At 55.5% G+C, this 18285-nt stretch overlaps 1 protein-coding gene across 3 annotated transcripts in view; it reads left to right on the forward strand.

The window, feature by feature from the left end:
- Window positions 1-1814: 1814 nt before the first annotated feature.
- The window catches only part of DVL1 (dishevelled segment polarity protein 1), a 30065-nt gene continuing 13594 nt past the window's right edge, over window positions 1815-18285 (forward strand). For all 3 annotated transcript variants that reach the window (XM_038746459.1, XM_038746460.1, XM_038746461.1), the window contains exons 1-5: window positions 1815-2128; window positions 14244-14313; window positions 15772-15893; window positions 16395-16501; window positions 17957-18095. In XM_038746459.1, the coding sequence (XP_038602387.1) occupies window positions 1959-2128; window positions 14244-14313; window positions 15772-15893; window positions 16395-16501; window positions 17957-18095 (608 nt within the window). In that variant the 5' untranslated portion in view covers window positions 1815-1958. The remainder of the gene's footprint in view (window positions 2129-14243; window positions 14314-15771; window positions 15894-16394; window positions 16502-17956; window positions 18096-18285) is intronic.

Consider the following 18285-nt stretch of genomic DNA (forward strand, 5'->3'; position numbering starts at 1 on the left):
GCGTGTCCACGTGGTTGTCGTGTCCGTGTGTGCCTGTGCCTGGGTCGTGTCGGGGCGTGTGTGTGTGTGTGTGTGTGTGTGTGTGTGTGTGTGTGGGCAACGGAGCGGGTGGGAGGCTGCGGGACGACGATGGATTCCGCGCGGGCCAGCGCGCAAAGCAGGCCGCAGCGCCGAGGCGCATCAGGCCCGTCCGTTCGGGAGCGGGGCGGAGGAGGGAGAAACGCAGGGAGAGGAGGGAGGAGGAGTGGGAGAGGAGGGAGGAGTGGGAGAGGAGGGAGGGAGGAGTGGGAGAGGAGGGAGGAGTGGGAGAGGAGGAAAGAGAGAGAGGAGGGAGAGAGGAAGGGAGGAAAGAGAGAGGAGGGAGAGAGGAAGGGGGAGAGAGGGAGAAAGGGAGGGAGGGGAGGAGGGAGAAAGGGAGGGAGGGGAGGAGGGAGAAAGGAGAGGAGGGAGAAAGGGAGAGGAGGAAGGAGAAAAGGAGGGAGAGGAGAGAAAGGGAGGGAGAAGTGGGAAACGAGGGAGGGAGGGAGGAGTGGGAGAGGACGGAGAGAAGGGAGGGAGAGAAGGGAGGAGGTGGGAGAGGAGGGAGAGAGGAGTGGGAGAGGAGGGAGGGAGGAGTGGGAGAGGAGGAAGGAGAGAGGAGGGAGAGAGGAAGGGAGGAAAGAGAGGAGGGAGAGAGAAAGGGGGAGAGAGGGAGAAAGGGAGGGAGGGGAGGAGGGAGAAAGGGAGGGAGAAGTGGGAGAGGAGGAGGAGAGGGAGGAGGGAGGGAAAGAGGGAGAAAGGGAAGGAGGAGAGGAAGGAGAAAGGGAGGAAGGGAGAGGAGGAAGGAGAAAGGGGGCGGGAGGAAGGGAGGGAGGAGTGGGAGAGGAGGAAGGGAGAGAAGGAGGAGTTGGGAGAGGAAGGAGAGGAGGGAGGAGGGAGGAGAGAAGGAGGAGTTGGGAGAGGAAGGAGAGGAGGGAGGAGAGGAGGAGAAAGAGAGGGAGAGGAGGAGGGAGGGAGAGGAGGAGAAAGGGAGGGAGAGGAGGAGGGAGGGAGAGGAGGAGGGAGGAGAGGAGGAGGGAGGAGAGGAGGAGAAAGGGAGGGAGAGGAGGAGGGAGGAAGGGAGGAAGAGAGAGAGGAGGTGGGAGAGAAGGGAGAGAGGGAGGGAGAGGAGGGAGCAAGGGAGGGAGGAGAAGGAGAGGAGGGGGGGAAGGAAAGGAGGGAGAGGAAGGAGGAGGGAGGGGAGGGAAAGGAGGAGGGACGAAAGGGGGAGGGGGGAGGGAGAGGGGGAGGGAGGGGAGGAAAGAGGGAGGGGAGTCACATGATTGCGGAGGGAACCTGGGCCCGAGCCCGGCGGGGAAGGGAGGGGAGGGGAGAGGAGGGGAGAGGAGAGGAGAGGAGAGGAGAGGTCCGGTCCGCCGTGTGTCCGGCCCCTGTCCGCTGTCCGCCGGCCTTCTGGGCCTCGGCCTGCCCAGTCCGGAGCGGCCCCGGCCCCCGCGGACCCCCAGACCCCCGGGGACCCCCGGGGACCCCCGGGGACCCCCGGGAGCCGTCAGTCCCCCGGCCTTGGGGCGGGCGGGCGGGCGGGGCCGCGGGCCCTTTAATCCGGGGGGGCGGGGCGGGACGGGGAGGGGCACCGCAGCGCAGCGCACCGGACAGCACCGCACCGCACCGCACCGCACCGGACCGACGGAGAGACGGGGGCAAAGGGGGCGTCTCCCGCAGCCCGCTAGGGGGGCTCGGGCGTTGGGTGGGACCGGCCGCCCGCTCCGTGCCCCCCCCCCCCAGCGGTGCCCCCCCCTCCGGTGCCCGGCATGCCCGCCCCCAACGCCCTCCGGCCCCGGGGGTCCCCGGTGCCCACCGTGGCGAGGCCCAGGCTGGGCTGATGGGCGCCCGGGGGGCTCCGCCCGGCGCCGCCCGGCACCCCGACGACGACGACACCGACAGCCCCGAACGGCCGCCCGCTCTCCTCCCGGACCCCCATGGCGGAGACCAAGATTATCTACCACATCGACGACGAGGAGACCCCCTACCTGGTCAAGCTGCCGGTGACCCCCGACAGGGTCACCCTGGCCGACTTCAAAAATGTCCTCAGCAACCGGCCGGTGCACAGCTACAAATTCTTCTTCAAGTCGATGGACCAGGACTTCGGGTGAGTGGGGGGTCTCGGGGGGCGGCATCCCCCACCCCGCCCCCATTAACGCCCGGCAACGGCCTTGGGGGTCCTGACCCCAGGGTGGGCACCCCGGGGAGGTCGGGCAGCCGAGACGGGGGCGGATGCTCAGTGTTTTCTTTTATTGGGGTGGGGGGGCGTCGGTGTAAGGGGAGCGGGGGGGGTGGGCCCCGGCTGGACGGAAAGGAACCCCGGCGAGGCCTGCCGGACACTTGGGTAGGAGAGGATCAGGACCGGAGGCGGTAACATGGCGGCACTCTGGGGGTGCGGGGACCCCCTAGAAAGGGTGTCCCTTCCCACCCCTCTCCCCTTTTCCCACCTCTTTCTTTCCTCCCTCCCTCCCTTCCTCCGGCCCGACTCGGAGGGCAGGGCCAGAGGCCCGGGCAGTCCCCCCTCCGCTGGGCCCGGGGCGGGCAGCCTGCCCAGTTTCCCCTCCTCCGTCCACCGGTCAGCTTCCCCGCCTGGCTGCCGGCCCAGCTGCCCCAGCCCACGCTAGGCAGGGTCCGGTTGGCTCGGGTCGAAGGGCCTGCCCTGCCCAGTGGGTCTCTAGGGAGGGGCAGAGACTTTGCTCTTAATCAATCAATCGTATTGAGCGCTTACTGTGTGCAGAGCGCTTGGGAAGTACAAGGTGGCAACGTATAGAGACGGTCCCTACCCAACAGTGGGCTCACCCGCCCCCGCCATGCCTCCCCCATACTAAAGCATCCGGATGGGCTGCCACCTTTCCCCCAACCCTCAGGCTAAAAACATAGGTGGGCCTGAAAGCGGTTCACCTGCTCTTTAGGGGCCTGGACAACCCCCCTGCCCCAGCACGGCCCTCGAGTCAGCCCAGACCTGGACCTTGAACTCCGCCCCATCGACACCTAGCCACTGACCCCCTAGTCTTGTGAGGACCAAGTTACTAGATTTTGCAGCTCCAGGGTGAGGCCGGTCACTGGCTGGGGCCCAGGCCCACTGCTCCCTGCAGGCCCCCTCCCCGGGGGGCAGAAGCTTGGGGGACCCTTTTGGGAGCCAGGAGGCTCGTTGACCAGAAGGGTTCAGAAACAAAGCTGGAAACCAGATCTGAGGGGTCCGGGTCGGCCTTGGGGCCCGGGAAGGGGCAGAGGACGGACTGTGGGGACCAAGCGGAGTAAGAGAGGACAATTTTGGATCTTTACACCTGCTCGGCCGCTCTGCCGTCTGGTTGAAGATTGGGGTGAGCGATGCTGTCGGTCCAGCCCAGATAGCCCTTTGGGAACCCCGAGGGTGGGCACGGGCACCAGTGCCCATCAAGATAACAGGGGTCAGTATCCAAGTTCTCCTGCTTCCTTGGGCAGCAGTGGAGACTGCGGTCAGGCCCAGAGCTGGCGAGGGGTTGCGACCCCAGAGCATCTGGGGGTTGGAGTGACCCCCCTCTCCTGGAAGTCAGGGCAGAATTTGCCACGGGGAATCTCATCTACATCCCCTGCCAGTCCCTCCCTGGCTGAGAAATGGACGTTACAATAAAAAATAACAATTGTGGTATTTAAGTGTTTACTATATGTCAAACTGTGCTAAGTGCTGGGGTAGATTGAGAGGAGTTCATCAGATCCCACTTTGGGCTCACAGTCTAAGTAGGAGGGGATAACAATAATAATAATAATAACAATGGTATCAAGTGCTTTCTATGTGCCAAGCACTGTTCTAAGCGCTGGGCACTAAGCGCTGGACTGAACCCCCATTTTGCAGGTGAAGGAACTGAGACAGAGAACAGTAATGATAATAATTGTGCTTACTATGTGCCAGGGAGTGTACTAAGCACTGGGGAAGATATAAAGTTAATCGGGTTGGACACAGTCCCCGTCCCACATAGGGCTCACAGTTTGAATCCCCATTTTGCAGGTGAAGGAACTGAGACACAGACAATAGTAATAATAATTGTGCTTACTATGTGCCAGGGAGTGTACTAAGCACTGGGGAAGATGTAAAGTTAATCGGGTTGGACGCAGTCCCCGTCCCCATAGGGCTCACAGTCTTAATCCCCATTGTGCAGGCGAAGGAACTGACACACAGAGAATAGTAATGATAATAATTGTGCTTAATATGTGCCAGGGAGTGTACTAAGCACTGGGGAAGATGTAAAGTTAATCGGGTTGGACACAGTCCCCATCCCACATAGGGCTCACAGTCTTCATCCCCATTTTACAGATGAGGTAACTGAGGCCCAGAGAAATGAAGTGATTTGAAGTGATCGCACAGCAGACAGGTGGCAGAGCCGGGATTAGAACGCAGGTCCTTCAGGCTCCCAGGCCCGTGCTCTGTCCACTAGACCACGCTGAGTGACTTGCCCAGGGTCACAAAGCGAACTGGGATTAGAACCCAGGGCCTTTGGCTCACAGGCCCCTGGACTTTCTACTAGGCCACGCTGCTTCTCATGTAGTCAAGGAGCTGGCACTGCCCCTGCCACCACTTGGGATCAGACTCCAGAGTGTTGCCCTGTTGGGGAGAGGGGGGCTGAAACCAAGTCAGGTCCAAGAGAATGTCACTCAAGTCAGTCAAATCAGTGGTATTTACTGACCTGACTGTGGGCAAAGCACTAAGATGAGGGCTTGAAAAAGCAGAACACGGGCTTATAGTCAAGGGGGTGGGTGCCAGACAGAAATTAATTGTAAAGAGTGGGAGCAGGTAGAATTAAAAAGATAGAGCCCGTAGTAGCCTGACTAGTTCAGGGTGAAATTGCTGAATCAGTAATTGAATATATAAATAAATATACATGTGGGCATAAATTCTGAGGTGGGGAATACAGCCCATGTGGACTTTGGCTAGCAGTTGGGTTCGCACCAGGGGCCGAGGAGACGCAGTCCCGGTCTAGTGGGACGACAGTTAACCAGAGGAGAAGCAGCGGGGTCTAGGGGACAGGCCTGGGAGTCAGAGGACCTGGGTTCTAATTCTGCTTCTGCCACTTGTCTGCTGGGCGACCTTGCTCTGCGCCTCATCTGCAAAATGGAGATCAAGACTGCGAGTCCCACGTGGGAGGGCTATGGACGGGGTTCAACCTGGCTAACCCCAGTGCTTAGTACAGTACCTGGCATGTAGTAAGCACTATGTACCATAAAAAGGATTCTCTTGCTCTCTTTCTCTTCCTTCCCACTTCCTCCCTCCCTTTTCTTCTCCCCCCGCCCCCGGCCCCACCACTCCAGCACTGGGGGACAGAAGGCCTCTCTCTAAGGTCAAACTCGCTGCCCCTCTCTCTGCTCCCGGACACTCGACCCTCGTCCGCCTGGCCACTCTTCCACGTACCGTAGGCCGCGGCCCACTGCCAACTTGGACGGTCAAAGCCGGGGGCAGGGCCGGGGTCCCAGGCGGGACCTGAGCTCATTGCTGGGATCTCTGGGGGATGTGTCGCTCCCTCTCTGCGCGGGGTGGTTTGCCCTACCTGCCCATTCACGGGACCGGGCCTAGGGGGCAGATCCAGACCTCGCCGGGGCTGGCGGGGCAGGTCAGAGTGGGATCCGGGGGCACGGGCTGGGCAGGACGAGGAAGCGTGTCTGAGCCCGTGCTACATGCCACCCCGCCCGGGGTTGGGAGAGCCGTGGGAGGAGGAGCCAGGGAGGGGGGCCCAGGGACCCACCCCTCCTCCTTTCATTCCACCTGGCAGTCACCTTGGGTTCCAGGTTCAGCTTCCCTGTTGGTTTGGTTCCAGCCCACGCCCTTCCCCTGCCGTCAATCGGGGCTATTTATTGAATGCTTACCGTGTGCCGAGCCGTGTCCCGAACGCCTGGCCTCCTGGCTTTGCCACCTGCTCTGTGACCTTCGGCAAGTCACCTAACTTAGTAATAATAAATAATACCGGTATTTGTTAAGCGCTTACCATGTGCCAAGCACCGTTCTAAGCGCTGGGGAAGATACAAGGTAATCAGGTTGTCCCACGTAGGGCTCGCAGTCTTCATCCCCATTTTACAGATGTGGGAACTGAGGCCCAGAGAAGTTAAGTGACTTGCCCAAGGTCACACATCTGACAGGCGGCAGAGCTGGGATTAGAACCCATGACCTCTGACTCCCAAGCCCGAACTCTTTCCACTAAGCCACTCTGCCTCTCTAACTTCTCTATGTCTGTTTCCTTATCGGTACAATGATCAATCAGCAGCATTTCTTGTGTGTGCAGAGAACTGTTCTAAGCACGTGGGAGAGTAGGGAAGCAGCTTGGCCTGGAAGTCAGAGGATGTGGGTTCTATTCCCGGCACTGCCCCATGTCTGCTGTGTGACTTTGGGCAAGTCACTTCACTTCTCTGAGTCTCAGTTACCTCATCTGTAAAATGGAGATTAAGACTGTGAGCCCCCTGAGGGACAGGGACTGTGTCCAACCTGATTGCCTTGTATCTATCCCGACACTTAGAACAGTGCTTGGCACATAGTACGTGTTTAATAAATACTACAATCATTATTATTACTAACAGAACGGGTAGACACGTCCCCTGTCTACAACGAGCTTACAGTCTAGAGGGGGAGACAGACATTAATATAAATCAATAATTTACAGATACGCACATAAGTGCTGCGGGGCTGAGGGAAGGGGTGAATAGCAAATGCCCGAAGTACCGTATCCAAGTGCCTAGGAATCCAGTGCCGATTAATAAGAATGGTATTTGCTAAATGCTTACTGTGTTCCAGGCACTGTTCTAAGCTCTGGGGGAGATACCAGATATTCGGGTTGGACACGGTCCTTGACCCACATGGGGCTCTCCGTCTTAATCCCCATTTTCCAGATGAGGGAACTGAGGCTCAGAGAAGTGAAATGACTTGCCCACGGTCACACGGCAGTCAAGTGGTGGAGCGGGGATGCAAACCCATGACCTTCCGACTCCAAGACCCCTGCTGTGTCCACTAGGCCTGTTCTTCTTCCTACTTGGAATCTGAACCCCACGTGGGACAGAACTGCATCCGATCTGATTATTTTGTCTCAGTACAATGCTTAGTACAGACTAAGCACTTAACCAATACCGCAGTTATTACCTGGGTAAATACAGCAGCTGCAAAGCACATATTCCCTGTCCACAGAGAGCTTACAGTCTCATGGGGGAAGAGACGTGCTAAAGTATTAACAGATGCTGGGGCAGGAAAAAGATTGGAAGAAGCGGTGTGGCTCAGTGGATAGAAAGAACACAGGCCTGGGAGTCGGAAGGACATGGGTTCTACAACTTGTCTGCTGTGTGACTTTGGGCAAGTCACTTCACTTCTCTGGGCCTCAGCTACCTCATCTGTAAACGGTGATAAAGACTGCGAGCCCCACGTGGGACATGGACTGGGTCCAACCTGATGCAATCAGTCTGTACTTGTATCTTAACTCATATCTACCTCAGTTCTTAGTATAGGTCTGGCACACAGTAAGCACTTAACAAATATCTTTTTTTTTTTTAAAAAGTAATGTAAGTATGTCAGGATGAAATGGGGGAATAAATAACCGAGTGCATGCATTAAAATGTTTGTGTGTGCATGAGAGCTGAGGATCGGATGTGTGAAGAGTGGCATTTGGGTGGACATGACCGGGGTCATGGGAATAATTTGGAGAAGGCTTCGAGGGCCAGACCTGTGGGAAGGAAGACAGGAGGGGCCTGGGGACTGTAGCCGTTCTGGGGCTGACTGGGGTGTCTCCTCCTCCTTGCCCTGTCCTCGTGAAGATGCTCGGTGGCCATTCACTGTGGCTCCGGGACTCCTGGCCCCTCTCCACCCCGTCGGCCTCGACCTCTCCGGTTTCAGCAGGAGGAGGGGAGCAATGCCTGACTGTTCCCAGCTGTAGGGGTGGTGGGGAGAGGTGTCCTCTGGGTCCCAGCTATGGGGATGAAGCCATGGTCCCCCCACCACAGCTTTCAGGATGAACTCCTAGCCTCACTTTCTCTGGGGCTCTGCCCAGACCTGAGTGTCAGAAGGACCTGGGTTTTAATTCCACTCTTCCACTTGTCTGCTGTGTGACCTTGGGCAAGTCGTTTAACTTCTCTGGACCTCAGTTCCCTCATTTGTAAAATGGGGATTGAGTGTGAACCCCATGTAGGACAGGGACTGTGTCCAACCTGATTAACTTGTATCTGCCCCAGTGCTTAGAACAGTGCTTGGCACATAGTAAGAGCTTAGTACCATTATTATTATTATTTTATTATTAGTTGGTCAGGGCTACTACTACTACTACTCCTAATGACAATGATAATAATAATAGCCCTGACCAACATCATTGGTGTGTCCCCTTCCCCAAAAGCCTCCTTTTCCATCTGTTCTCACAATGGACAAGGTGGCACCTCGCCTTCAGAGGTCAGTTCCTTTTTTTTTTTTAATGGTATTTGTTAAGCGCTTACTATGTGCCAGGCCCTGTTCTAAGCACCGTGGTAGATACAAGATAATCGGGTTGGGCACAATCCCTGTCCCACATGGGGCTCATAACTCCTCCATGCCCTTGTTTTGGGCTCAATCCGTCCAACCTGGCCTGCTAGACGATGGGTGGGTTTGGGTTGGGAAAATATTTGTAGGTGGGGCCACCGCTCGCTTTGTGCTTTCCATCCTCTATTCCCCAGATTCCCCTGCTCCTCACTGGGAATGACTGGTGCTCTCTGTGGGGCTGGAGCTGGGCAGAGGGACTGTCCCTCCCCCGCTCCGCCCCTCTGAGACTATGCCAAGAGGGAAGCCTCTTGGCTCAGGGAACCGTCACATCAGGTCCCAGCCCGCAGCCGGAACCTAGACCCAGGAGCCTAAGGACGAACTAAGCCAGTCTGGTGGGGCTCAATTAATGATAATAATAATAACAGTAATGGGATTTGAGAGAAGCAGCGTGGCTAAATGGAAAGAGCACGGGCTTTGGAGTCAGAGGTCAGGGGTTCAAATCTCGGCTCTGCCAATTGTCAGCTGTGTGACTTTGGGCAAGTCACCTCACTTCTCTGGGCCTCAGTTCCCTCATCTGTAAAATGTGGATGAAGACTGTAAGCCCCCCCGTGGGCCAACCTGATCACCTTGTAACCTCCCCAGCGCTTAGAACAGTGCTTTGCATGTAGTAAGCGCTTAATAAATGCCATTATTATTATTATTATTAGTGTTTGTTAAACGCTTACTCTGTGCCAAGCTCCGTTCCTAAGCACTGGGGTAGATACAGGCTAATCGTGTTGGACACAGTCCCCGTCCCACATGGGGCTTAATCCCCATTTTACAGTTGAGGTCACTGAGGCCCAGAGAAGCGAAGAGACCTACCCAGGGTCACACAGCAGACAGGTGGCAGAGCCGGGGTTAGAACCCACGTCCTCCCGACTCCAAAGCCCGGGCTCTGTCCCCTAGACCAATTTACTGGCGAATCGGACTGGACCGTGTAGTTGCTGCCCACAGCCGGTGTTGCAGGGAGAGGGAACAGGTCTGAACCCGGAGGCGAGCCCAGGGTGGGGGCTGTGGTCCGGGGGTGTCTCTGCCTCTGTCTGTGCTTGTACGGGTGGGTGTGTTTGTGGGTGTGGGTGTTTGTGTCTGAGGGGTTGGTCTGTGTGTGTGTGACTGTGATAGACACCCCAGCAGGTCGTGTGGCAGTTGGGAGTAGAATGGGAGGGGAGGTTGGTGAGGTGGGGGGGAGTCGGTGGGCGGCAGGATGGGCGGAGCAGCCAGAGGGGAGGGAGGAAACAGCTGGCTCGGTGGTGGCCCTGTTCCCAGATCCTGCGCTGCCCGGGGCCTCGCCTCCTTCCTGCTGCTCAGGCTGGGCCAGGCAACGGGGGGCTGGGCCGGACAGCTAGGCCATCCCTATTTAATAGCTCTAAACCCCCATCCTATCCCTCCCCTCCACCCCCGAACTACCGCCTCAGCACTTCTGGGTCAACGAACACACTTACGATACGCTCCCACCCACCTGTAGCACCACTGTACATATCGGTTTACACGCCCTGCAATTAAAGCACTTACTCACCTGCAAATCCATACCCCCTTCTTGCCAAATCCAACGGCTCCTACTCCATCCTAATCCTCCGCGACCTCTTAGTCCGACCTCGGCTTCACGGACGCTGTCCTTCCCGGGTTCTCCTCCTATCTCTCTGGCCTCTCGTTCTCAGTCTTTTTCGCTGGCTCCTTCACTGCCAACTGTGGGGGTCCCTCAAGACTTGGTTTTGGGTCCCCTTCTGTTCTCCATTTACCCCCACTCCCTTGAGGAACTCCTATGGCTTCTACTACTGTCTTTACACAGATGACTGTATGGCCTAGTTGTTAGATCACAGGCCTAGGAGTCAGAAGGACCCGGTTCTAATCCTGGCTCTGTCATGCGTCTGCTGTGTGGCCTTGGAAAAGTCGCTTCAGTTCTCCGTGTGTCAGTTATCTCATCTGTAAAGCGGGGATTAAGACTGTGAGCTCCGTGTGGAACATAGACTGCATCCGACCTGATTGCCTTGTATCTACCCCAGCGCTTAGAACAGTGCCTGGCACATAGTAAGCATTTACAATTAATGAATACCATTAAAAAAATGTAAAAAAGCCCTACATCTCCAGTCTGTTCTCTCTCCTCTGTCTTTACTTTTCCTCCTGCCTTCAGGAGAGCTCTACTTGGTTGTCCCGCTGACGCCTCAAACTTAATATGTCCGAAATAGAACTCCTCATGTTCTCCCCATGATCTTCCCAGCACTGAAGACAGCACCACCATATAATAATAATAATAATAATAATGACATTTATTAAGCACTTACTGTGTTCAAAGCACTGTTGTAAGCACTGGGGAGGTTACAAGGTTGCAAGCGCTTAGTACAGTGCTCTGCACACAGTAAGCGCTCAATAAATACGATTGAATGAAAGGCGATCAGGTGGTCCCATGGGGGGCTCCCGGTCTTAATCCCCATTTTACAGATGAGGTAACTGAGGCCCAGAGAAGTTAAGTGGCCTGCCCAAAGTCACACAGCTGACAATTGACGGAGTTGGGATTTGAACCCATGACCTCTGACTCCAAAGCCCGTGCTCTTTCCACTGAGCCACGCTGCTTCTACCAGATACAGATATTCTGTATCTCACAAGTCCCTAACCTTGGCGTTGCCCTCCACTCATCTCATTCATTCAGTCCACAAATATATTCAGTCTGTCACCAATTCCTGTTGGTTTTACCTCCACAATATCGCTAAAAATCTGCCCTTTCCTCTCCATTCAAACTGCTGCTATGTTGATCCAAGCATTATCCTATCCCGCCTCTTTGCTGAGCTCCCTGTGCCTGCTTTCTCCCCACTCCAATCCACATTTCACACTTCTGCCTGGATTGTTTTTGTTTTTTTTAAATTTCAGTCCATGTGTCCTCACTCCAAGAATTTCCAGTGGTTGCCCATCCACCTCCAAATCAAACAGAAACTCCTTACCATTGACTTTATCTCCTTCCTCCCTTTTATCTTTACCTCGCTGATTTCCTGCTACAGCCCAGACCGCACACTTTGCTCCTGCAACCAACTTACTGTACCTCAATCTCGCTTATCTCTTCACCAACACCTCACCCTCTCCCTCCTTCTGGCGTGGAACGCCCTACCCCTTCATGTCCAACTTCCCTCTTCCAACCTTTGAAGCCTTATGAAAATCCCTTCCCCATTTCCCTTACTCCCTCTCCCTTCAGTGTCATCCTTGCCCTTGAATTTGTTCCCTTTATTCTCCCCTTGTTCAGCACCCCACCCCAGCACTTACGTACATATCTGTAATTTGTTTTAATGTCCATCTCCCCTTCTAGACTGTAAGCTTCTCATGGGCAGGGAACGTGGGAGAAGCAGCAAGGACTAGTGGAAAAAGCCCGGAACTGGGAGTTAGAGAACCTGGTTTCTAACCCTGGCTCTGCCAATTGCTTGCTGTGTGAACTTGGGCAAGTCACTTCTCTGTGCCTCAGTTCTCCTGTACTCCCTCCTCCTTAGACTGTGAGCCCCATGCGGTATAGGGACTCTGTCCAACCTAATTAACCTGCACCTTCTCAATGCTTAAAACAGTGTTTGACACATAGCAAGCACTTTAACTAATACCATAAAGAACTCTATTATATTGTACTCTCCCAAGCACTTAGTATTCAGTCATTCATTCAATCATATTTATTGAATGCTTACTGTGTGCAGAGCACTGTACTAAGCACTTGAGAAGTACAAGTTGGCGACATATAGAGACGGTCCTTACCCAACAACGGGCTCACAGTCTAGAAGGGGGAGATAGACAACAGAACAAAACATGTGGACAGGTGTCAAGTCGTCAGAACAAATAGAATTAAAGCTAAATGCACATCATTAACAAAATAGAATAGTAAATACGTACAAGTAAAATAGAGTAATAAATCTGTACAAACATATATACAGGTGCTGTGGGGAGGGAAAGGAGGTAGGGCGGGGGGGGATGTGGAGGAAGAGAGGAAAAGGGGGGGCTCAGCCTAGCTTAGTACAATGCTCTGCCCACATTAAGCACCCAATAAACACTGTTGATAGAGTGATTGATTTTCCTATTTCTTCTTCTAACATTAAATTATTTAGTGTCTGCCTCCCTTGCCGGATTATAAACTGCTTGATGATAGGAATTCTGCCTTCCAGTTCTATTGGACTCTCCCCAGGGTTTAGAATTCATTCAATCTTTATTTATTGAATGCTTACTGTGTGCAGAGCACTGTACTAATGGAGTTGGCACTCAATAAACACTATTGACCGACTGATAGAGACTGAGGTGTGGTGGATGGTCTGAGCCGGGTTGCCCCCCGGGGACAGTCAGGAGTGTTGGATGGTCCATCTCTGTGTCCAGGGACCCAGAATACCAGCACGCTAGCTCCCCGGAGACCCTGTCGGGGTCAGTTCTGCATTGTATGGGCAGAGGAGTAGGCCCCAGTGGTGGACCCCATCTAGACTGTAAGCTCGTTATGGGCAGGGAATGTGTCTGTTATATTGTACTCCCCCAAACGCTTAGTACAGTGCTCTGCACACAGTAAGCCCTCAGTAAATACCATTGACTGACGGACCGATTGACTGGGGCTCAACATTTGTGGGGGTCGTGGCAGTAGGGACTGCCCACAAGGGATTAAATAAGCAGCTGCTGCCCCGTTTCTCTTACGAGGGCAGGGTGGAACGGGCGAGGTTGGGCTCCCTGACAGGGAATCTGGGGGGCCGGGGCTGAGCTGGCTGGACCCAGGGACGGAGCTAAGGCTGGACTTGAGGAGGGGATGAGGCGGGGCCGGGCTGGGAATTGAGGCAGGATTGGGGGCTGACGCTAGTCTCCCCCCCGCTTCAAAGTCCTACTGAAGCTCACCTCCTCCAGGAGGGCTTCCCGGACTAAGCCCCCCTTTTCCTCTGCTACCCCTTCCCCCATCACCCTGACTCGCTCCCTTTGTTCTGCCCCTCTCCCCCTCCACAGCACTTATATATGCCTATAATTCTATTCATTTATATTAATGATGTATATATTTATAATTCTATTTATATTGATGCCTGTCTCCTCCCTTCTAGACTGTGAGCCCGTGTGGGCAGGGATTGTCTCTGTTGCTGAGTTGTACTTTCCAAGCGCTTAGTACAGTGCTCTGCACACAGTAAATGCTCAATAAATACGATTGAATGAATGAATGGTAGGGGGAACTGGATTAGGGTGGGGCGGTGTTGGGTTAAGCTGAGTGCGGTTTGGGGCGACAGGACGGGGCTGGCTGGATTGGACCGGACACAGAGCTAGGCTGGCCGGGGTGGGGTGGGGTGAGGCTGGAAATGGAGGTGGGATGGGGTGGAGGGGGGCGTGCTGGACTGACGTGGGCTCAGCTGGGCTCAGTGCTGGACCGGACTGGACCGGACCGGAGGACAGAGCTGAGCCTGGATGGGAGTGGGTCTGGGAACTGAGGCGGGGTTGGGGGTTGGAACTTGATTTAGTAAGGGTGGGTCTAGGGTCCCTCAATGAAGGGTCAGCGCCGGCTCACGGTGGGGCCAAGGCTGGGGAAGGGAAGGGGCCGGGGTCCCTCTGGGGAGCGGCCGGGCTGGCGAGGTGTGGGGCCACTGGCCTAAGGAGGTACTGGCTTGAGGGCTGTGGGACTGGAGACCGGGTTCGGCCCCACCGCCTTCTTCCTTTTGGCTGGGCCTCCCAAGTTTAATCCTGGCTGGGTGATGGGGGACGCCGTTTAACCCTTTAATCTGAACTCCGGCCGTCCCTGTGTCCCCAGGGTGGTGAAGGAAGAGATCTCGGACGACAATGCCAGGCTGCCGTGCTTCAATGGGAGAGTGGTGTCCTGGGTACGTGTGTGTGGGTGAGGGGGGGCCCCATTCCCATCCTGTCTCAGGGTCCAACTTGCCCCTCACTCCCTCGCATCCTGAGCTGAACTGCCCCCTACCCAGGTTCGCACAGGGCTCTAGATGGTTAGAGGACAGGACATGCCCTCGTCCCCCATTTCCTCCCTCTCCCCACCTCCCTTCTTCCCCATTTTCCTGCTTTTCCCCACTCCCGAGGTCCTTCTCTCCACTCCCATAATAATAATGGTATTTGCTAAGCGCTTACTAGAGAAGCGGCGTAGCTCAGTGGAAAGAGCCCGGGCTTGGGAGTCAGAGGTCATGGGTTCTAATGCCGACTCTGCCACTTTTCATTCATTCATTCATTCAGTCGTATTTATTGAGCGCTTACTGTATGCAGAGCACTGTATTAAGCTCTTGGGAAGTACATTTTGGCAACGTATAGAGACGGTCCCTACCCAACAATGGGCTCACAGTCTAGAAGGGGGAGACAGACAACAAAACAAAACATGTGGACAGGTGTCAAGTCATCAGAATAGAGATAAAGCTAGATGCACATCATTAACAAAATAAATAGAATAGTAAATATGTACAAGTAAAATAAATAGAGTAATAAATCTGTACAAACATATATACAGGTGCTGTGGGGAGGGGAAGGAGTTAGGACGGGGCGGATGGGGAGGAGGAGAGGAAAAAGGGGGGCTCAGTGTGGGAAGGCCTCCTAGAAGAGGTGAGCTCTCAGTAGGGCTTTGAAGGGAGGAAGAGAGCTAGCTTGGCGGATGTGCGGAGGGAGGGCATTCCGGGCCAGGGGGAGGACGTGGGCCGGGGGTTGACGGCGGGACGGGCGAGAACAAGGTACAGTGAGGAGGTTAGCGGCGGAGGAGCAGAGGGTGCCGGCTGGGCTGGAGAAGGAGAGAAGGGAGCTGTGTGACTTTGGGCAAGTTGCTTCACTTCTCTGGGCCTCAGTGACCTCATCTGTAAAATGGGGGATGTAGACTGTGAGCCCCACGTGGGACAACCTGATGACCGTGTATCTCCCTCATTGCTTAGAACAGTGCTTGGCACATAGTAAGCGCTTAACAAATACAATCATTAATTATGTGCCAGGCTCCCTCTTCACCTCCCCCCTGCAGGGCTTCCCCAACGCCCCCTCCACCCTCCCCTGCCACATGCCTATCTGCTTGTCTCCCAAGGACCCAATCCCTCAGACCTATCCACTTTCTGCTCCCATTCCCCGGGCCAGCTCACATGTTTGGCTCCTCCCAAGCTCGCCTCCTGGCCGTGTCTCCCCCTCCCCTCTTCCCTTCCCTTCGCCCTCCCCTCTTCCCTCTCCCGCCCCCACGCATTGCCCTCCCTCCCCACTCAAATCCCCCAGGCCACAACACCCTCCTCTTCCAGAATCTCCTGAGTGGTCAGTCAGCTCCTCAGGAAAAAAAGCCAACCCTCCCTACTTTCTTTTCCCAGCTCGTCCTGGCCGAGAACTCGCACTCGGACACGGGGTCTCAGGGCCCTGAGAGCCACAGCGACCTGCCCCCACCTCTGGAGAGGACGGGAGGCATCGGGGACTCCCGGCCCCCTTCCTTCCAGTGAGTATCGCTGGAGGGAGAGGAACCTGACGGGGGGCATTGCACTAAGCCCCTCGCCCCCCGACTCCACTCACCTCTCCAAAATTCAAGCCACAGAGTAGGAACTATAAGGATGCTTGCTCCACACCGGTTACAGCTGCGTATCAGGGGAATCCATTGGCCCTCTCTCTGTGCCTTCAAACGGGGATGGAGGGCCCCGTGGTGGAAAGAGACACAGGGAGGAGATACAATCGCAGGCAACCTGGACTGGGGAGATCATTTCGTCTGTGCCCCCCTACCTCGGCCTTGTCTGGGCTGAGGAGGGGACTGCCCACCAGCTTTATGTTCCCCCCCCATTCCCCTCCACCTGCCAGGCAGCAAGTTCCCCCAACTTCTAGCTCAAGTTCCACTTACTGTGGCCTGGCCCCTTCTTGGCTTCAGTGGGGACGGGTGGATGGGTGGGTGGGACAGAGGTCCGGGGTTGGGAAGGTGGGGGGTCCCTCACCAGGGTCTCTCCCCCAGCCCCAATGCGGCCAGCATCCGCGATGGGCTGGACAACGAGACGGGCACGGAGTCAGTGGCTAGCCACCGGAGGCACCGGCGGCGGAATCGGGAAAGCCATGAAGACGGTAACTACCCCTAACCCCATCCGGGCTCCACGGGGGCTATGGGCTGGGGGGCACGGGGATGCGCTGATGGAACCATGTGCCCATCGAATGACCTCCTCACCCCTCGCACCCCGCCTCTGGTGACTCCCTCCCTCCTCCTCAGCTGCTCGGGCCCGTCCTCGCCACATCCTGGACTCTACGAATCCCCCCCCCGGCCCCGAATATAGCTCCACCTCGGCCCATCATCCCTCTCCCTCACCCCCCGGCCTCCCCTCACCCGTGTCCAGCCTCCCTTGCTTAGCAATCCCCCGCTCAGATTTTGTGGCCCGCCCTGAGTCTCAGCCTCCCCTTTGATTCTAGACTGTCAGCTCGTTCTAGGCAGGGAATGTTCATTCCTTCATTCAGTCGTATTTATTGAGCGCTTAATGTGTGCAGAGCACTGTACTAAGTGCTTGGGAAACTACAGTACAGCATTAAAGAGAGACAGTCTCTGCTCACAACGAGCTCACAGTCTAGAGAGGGGAGACAGACATCGAAACAAGTAAACAGACATCAATATCAATAAATAAAATTGCAGATCTATACATACGTGTTGTGGGGTGGGGAAAAGGGGGAAGAGCAAAGGGAGCCAGTTGGTGATGCAGAAGGGAGTGGGAGATGAGGAAAAGGGGGCTTACTCTGGGAAGGCCTCTTGGAGGAGATGTGCAGCGTGGCTCAATGGAAAGAGCCTGGGCTTCGGAGTCAGAGGTCATGGGTTCATATCCCCGCTCTGCCAATTGTCAGCTGTGTGACTTTGGGCAAGTCACTTAACTTCTCTGTGCCTCAGTTCCCTCATCTGTAAAATGGGGATTAAGACTGTGAGCCCCACGTGAGACAATCTGATTACCTTGTATCCCCCCAGCGCTTAGAACAGTGCTTTGCACATAGTAAGTGCTTAACAAATACCAAAATTATTATTAATTATTATTATTATGTGCCTTCAGTAAGGCTTGTCAGAGGTCATGGGTTCAAATCCCAGCTCTGAGAGTTTGGGCAAGTCACTTAACTTCTCTGGGCCTCAGTGACCTCATCTGTAAAATGGGGATTAAGACCGTGAGCCCCACGTGGAACAACCTGATCACCTTGTATCCTCCCCAGCGCTTAGAACAGTGCTTTGCACATAGTAAGCGCTCAACAAATGCCATCGTTATTATTATTATTATATAATAATATGTAATTCATTCATTCAATTCTATTGAGCGCTTACTGTGTACAGAGCACTGTACTAAGTGCTTGGGAAGTACCATTCAGCAACAAATAGAGACAATCCCGGCCCACAGCGGGCTCACTGTCTAGAATATAATGTAATGTAGTAATGTGTCTGTTGCAGTGTTATATATTATACACTCCCAAGCGCTTAGGACAGTGACCCGACTGACCACGTGACTGACTTTGAGTCCTGTGACACCCACCCATCTCCCTCCCCGCCTCGCCCAGCCCCACGGGTCAACGGGAACCCGAAGTTGGAGCCGGGCCGGGAGCGGGGGGCCTGCGACAGCTCCTCGTCCGCCGTCCTGAGCAGCGAGATGGAGTCCAGCAACTTCGTGGACTCAGACGAGGAGGAGGACACCAGCAGGTGGAGGCGGGGCGCTCAGCCGTGGCCGGGTCGGAGGGGAGGGGAGGCCCCTGGTTGGCATCGCGTGTTATCCGTGGAGGTGGATTACCCAAACTCCTGCCTCTCCCACTCCTGCTCCTTCCTCTTCGGGTCTCTTAGTTAGTTCCCTCGCCATCAACCTCCTCCCCCTCCAGAGTTCAGGCCCCTTGCC

This window comes from Tachyglossus aculeatus, chromosome 5 (genome assembly GCF_015852505.1).
Source record: "Tachyglossus aculeatus isolate mTacAcu1 chromosome 5, mTacAcu1.pri, whole genome shotgun sequence".
Taxonomy (NCBI): Eukaryota; Metazoa; Chordata; class Mammalia; order Monotremata; family Tachyglossidae; genus Tachyglossus; species Tachyglossus aculeatus.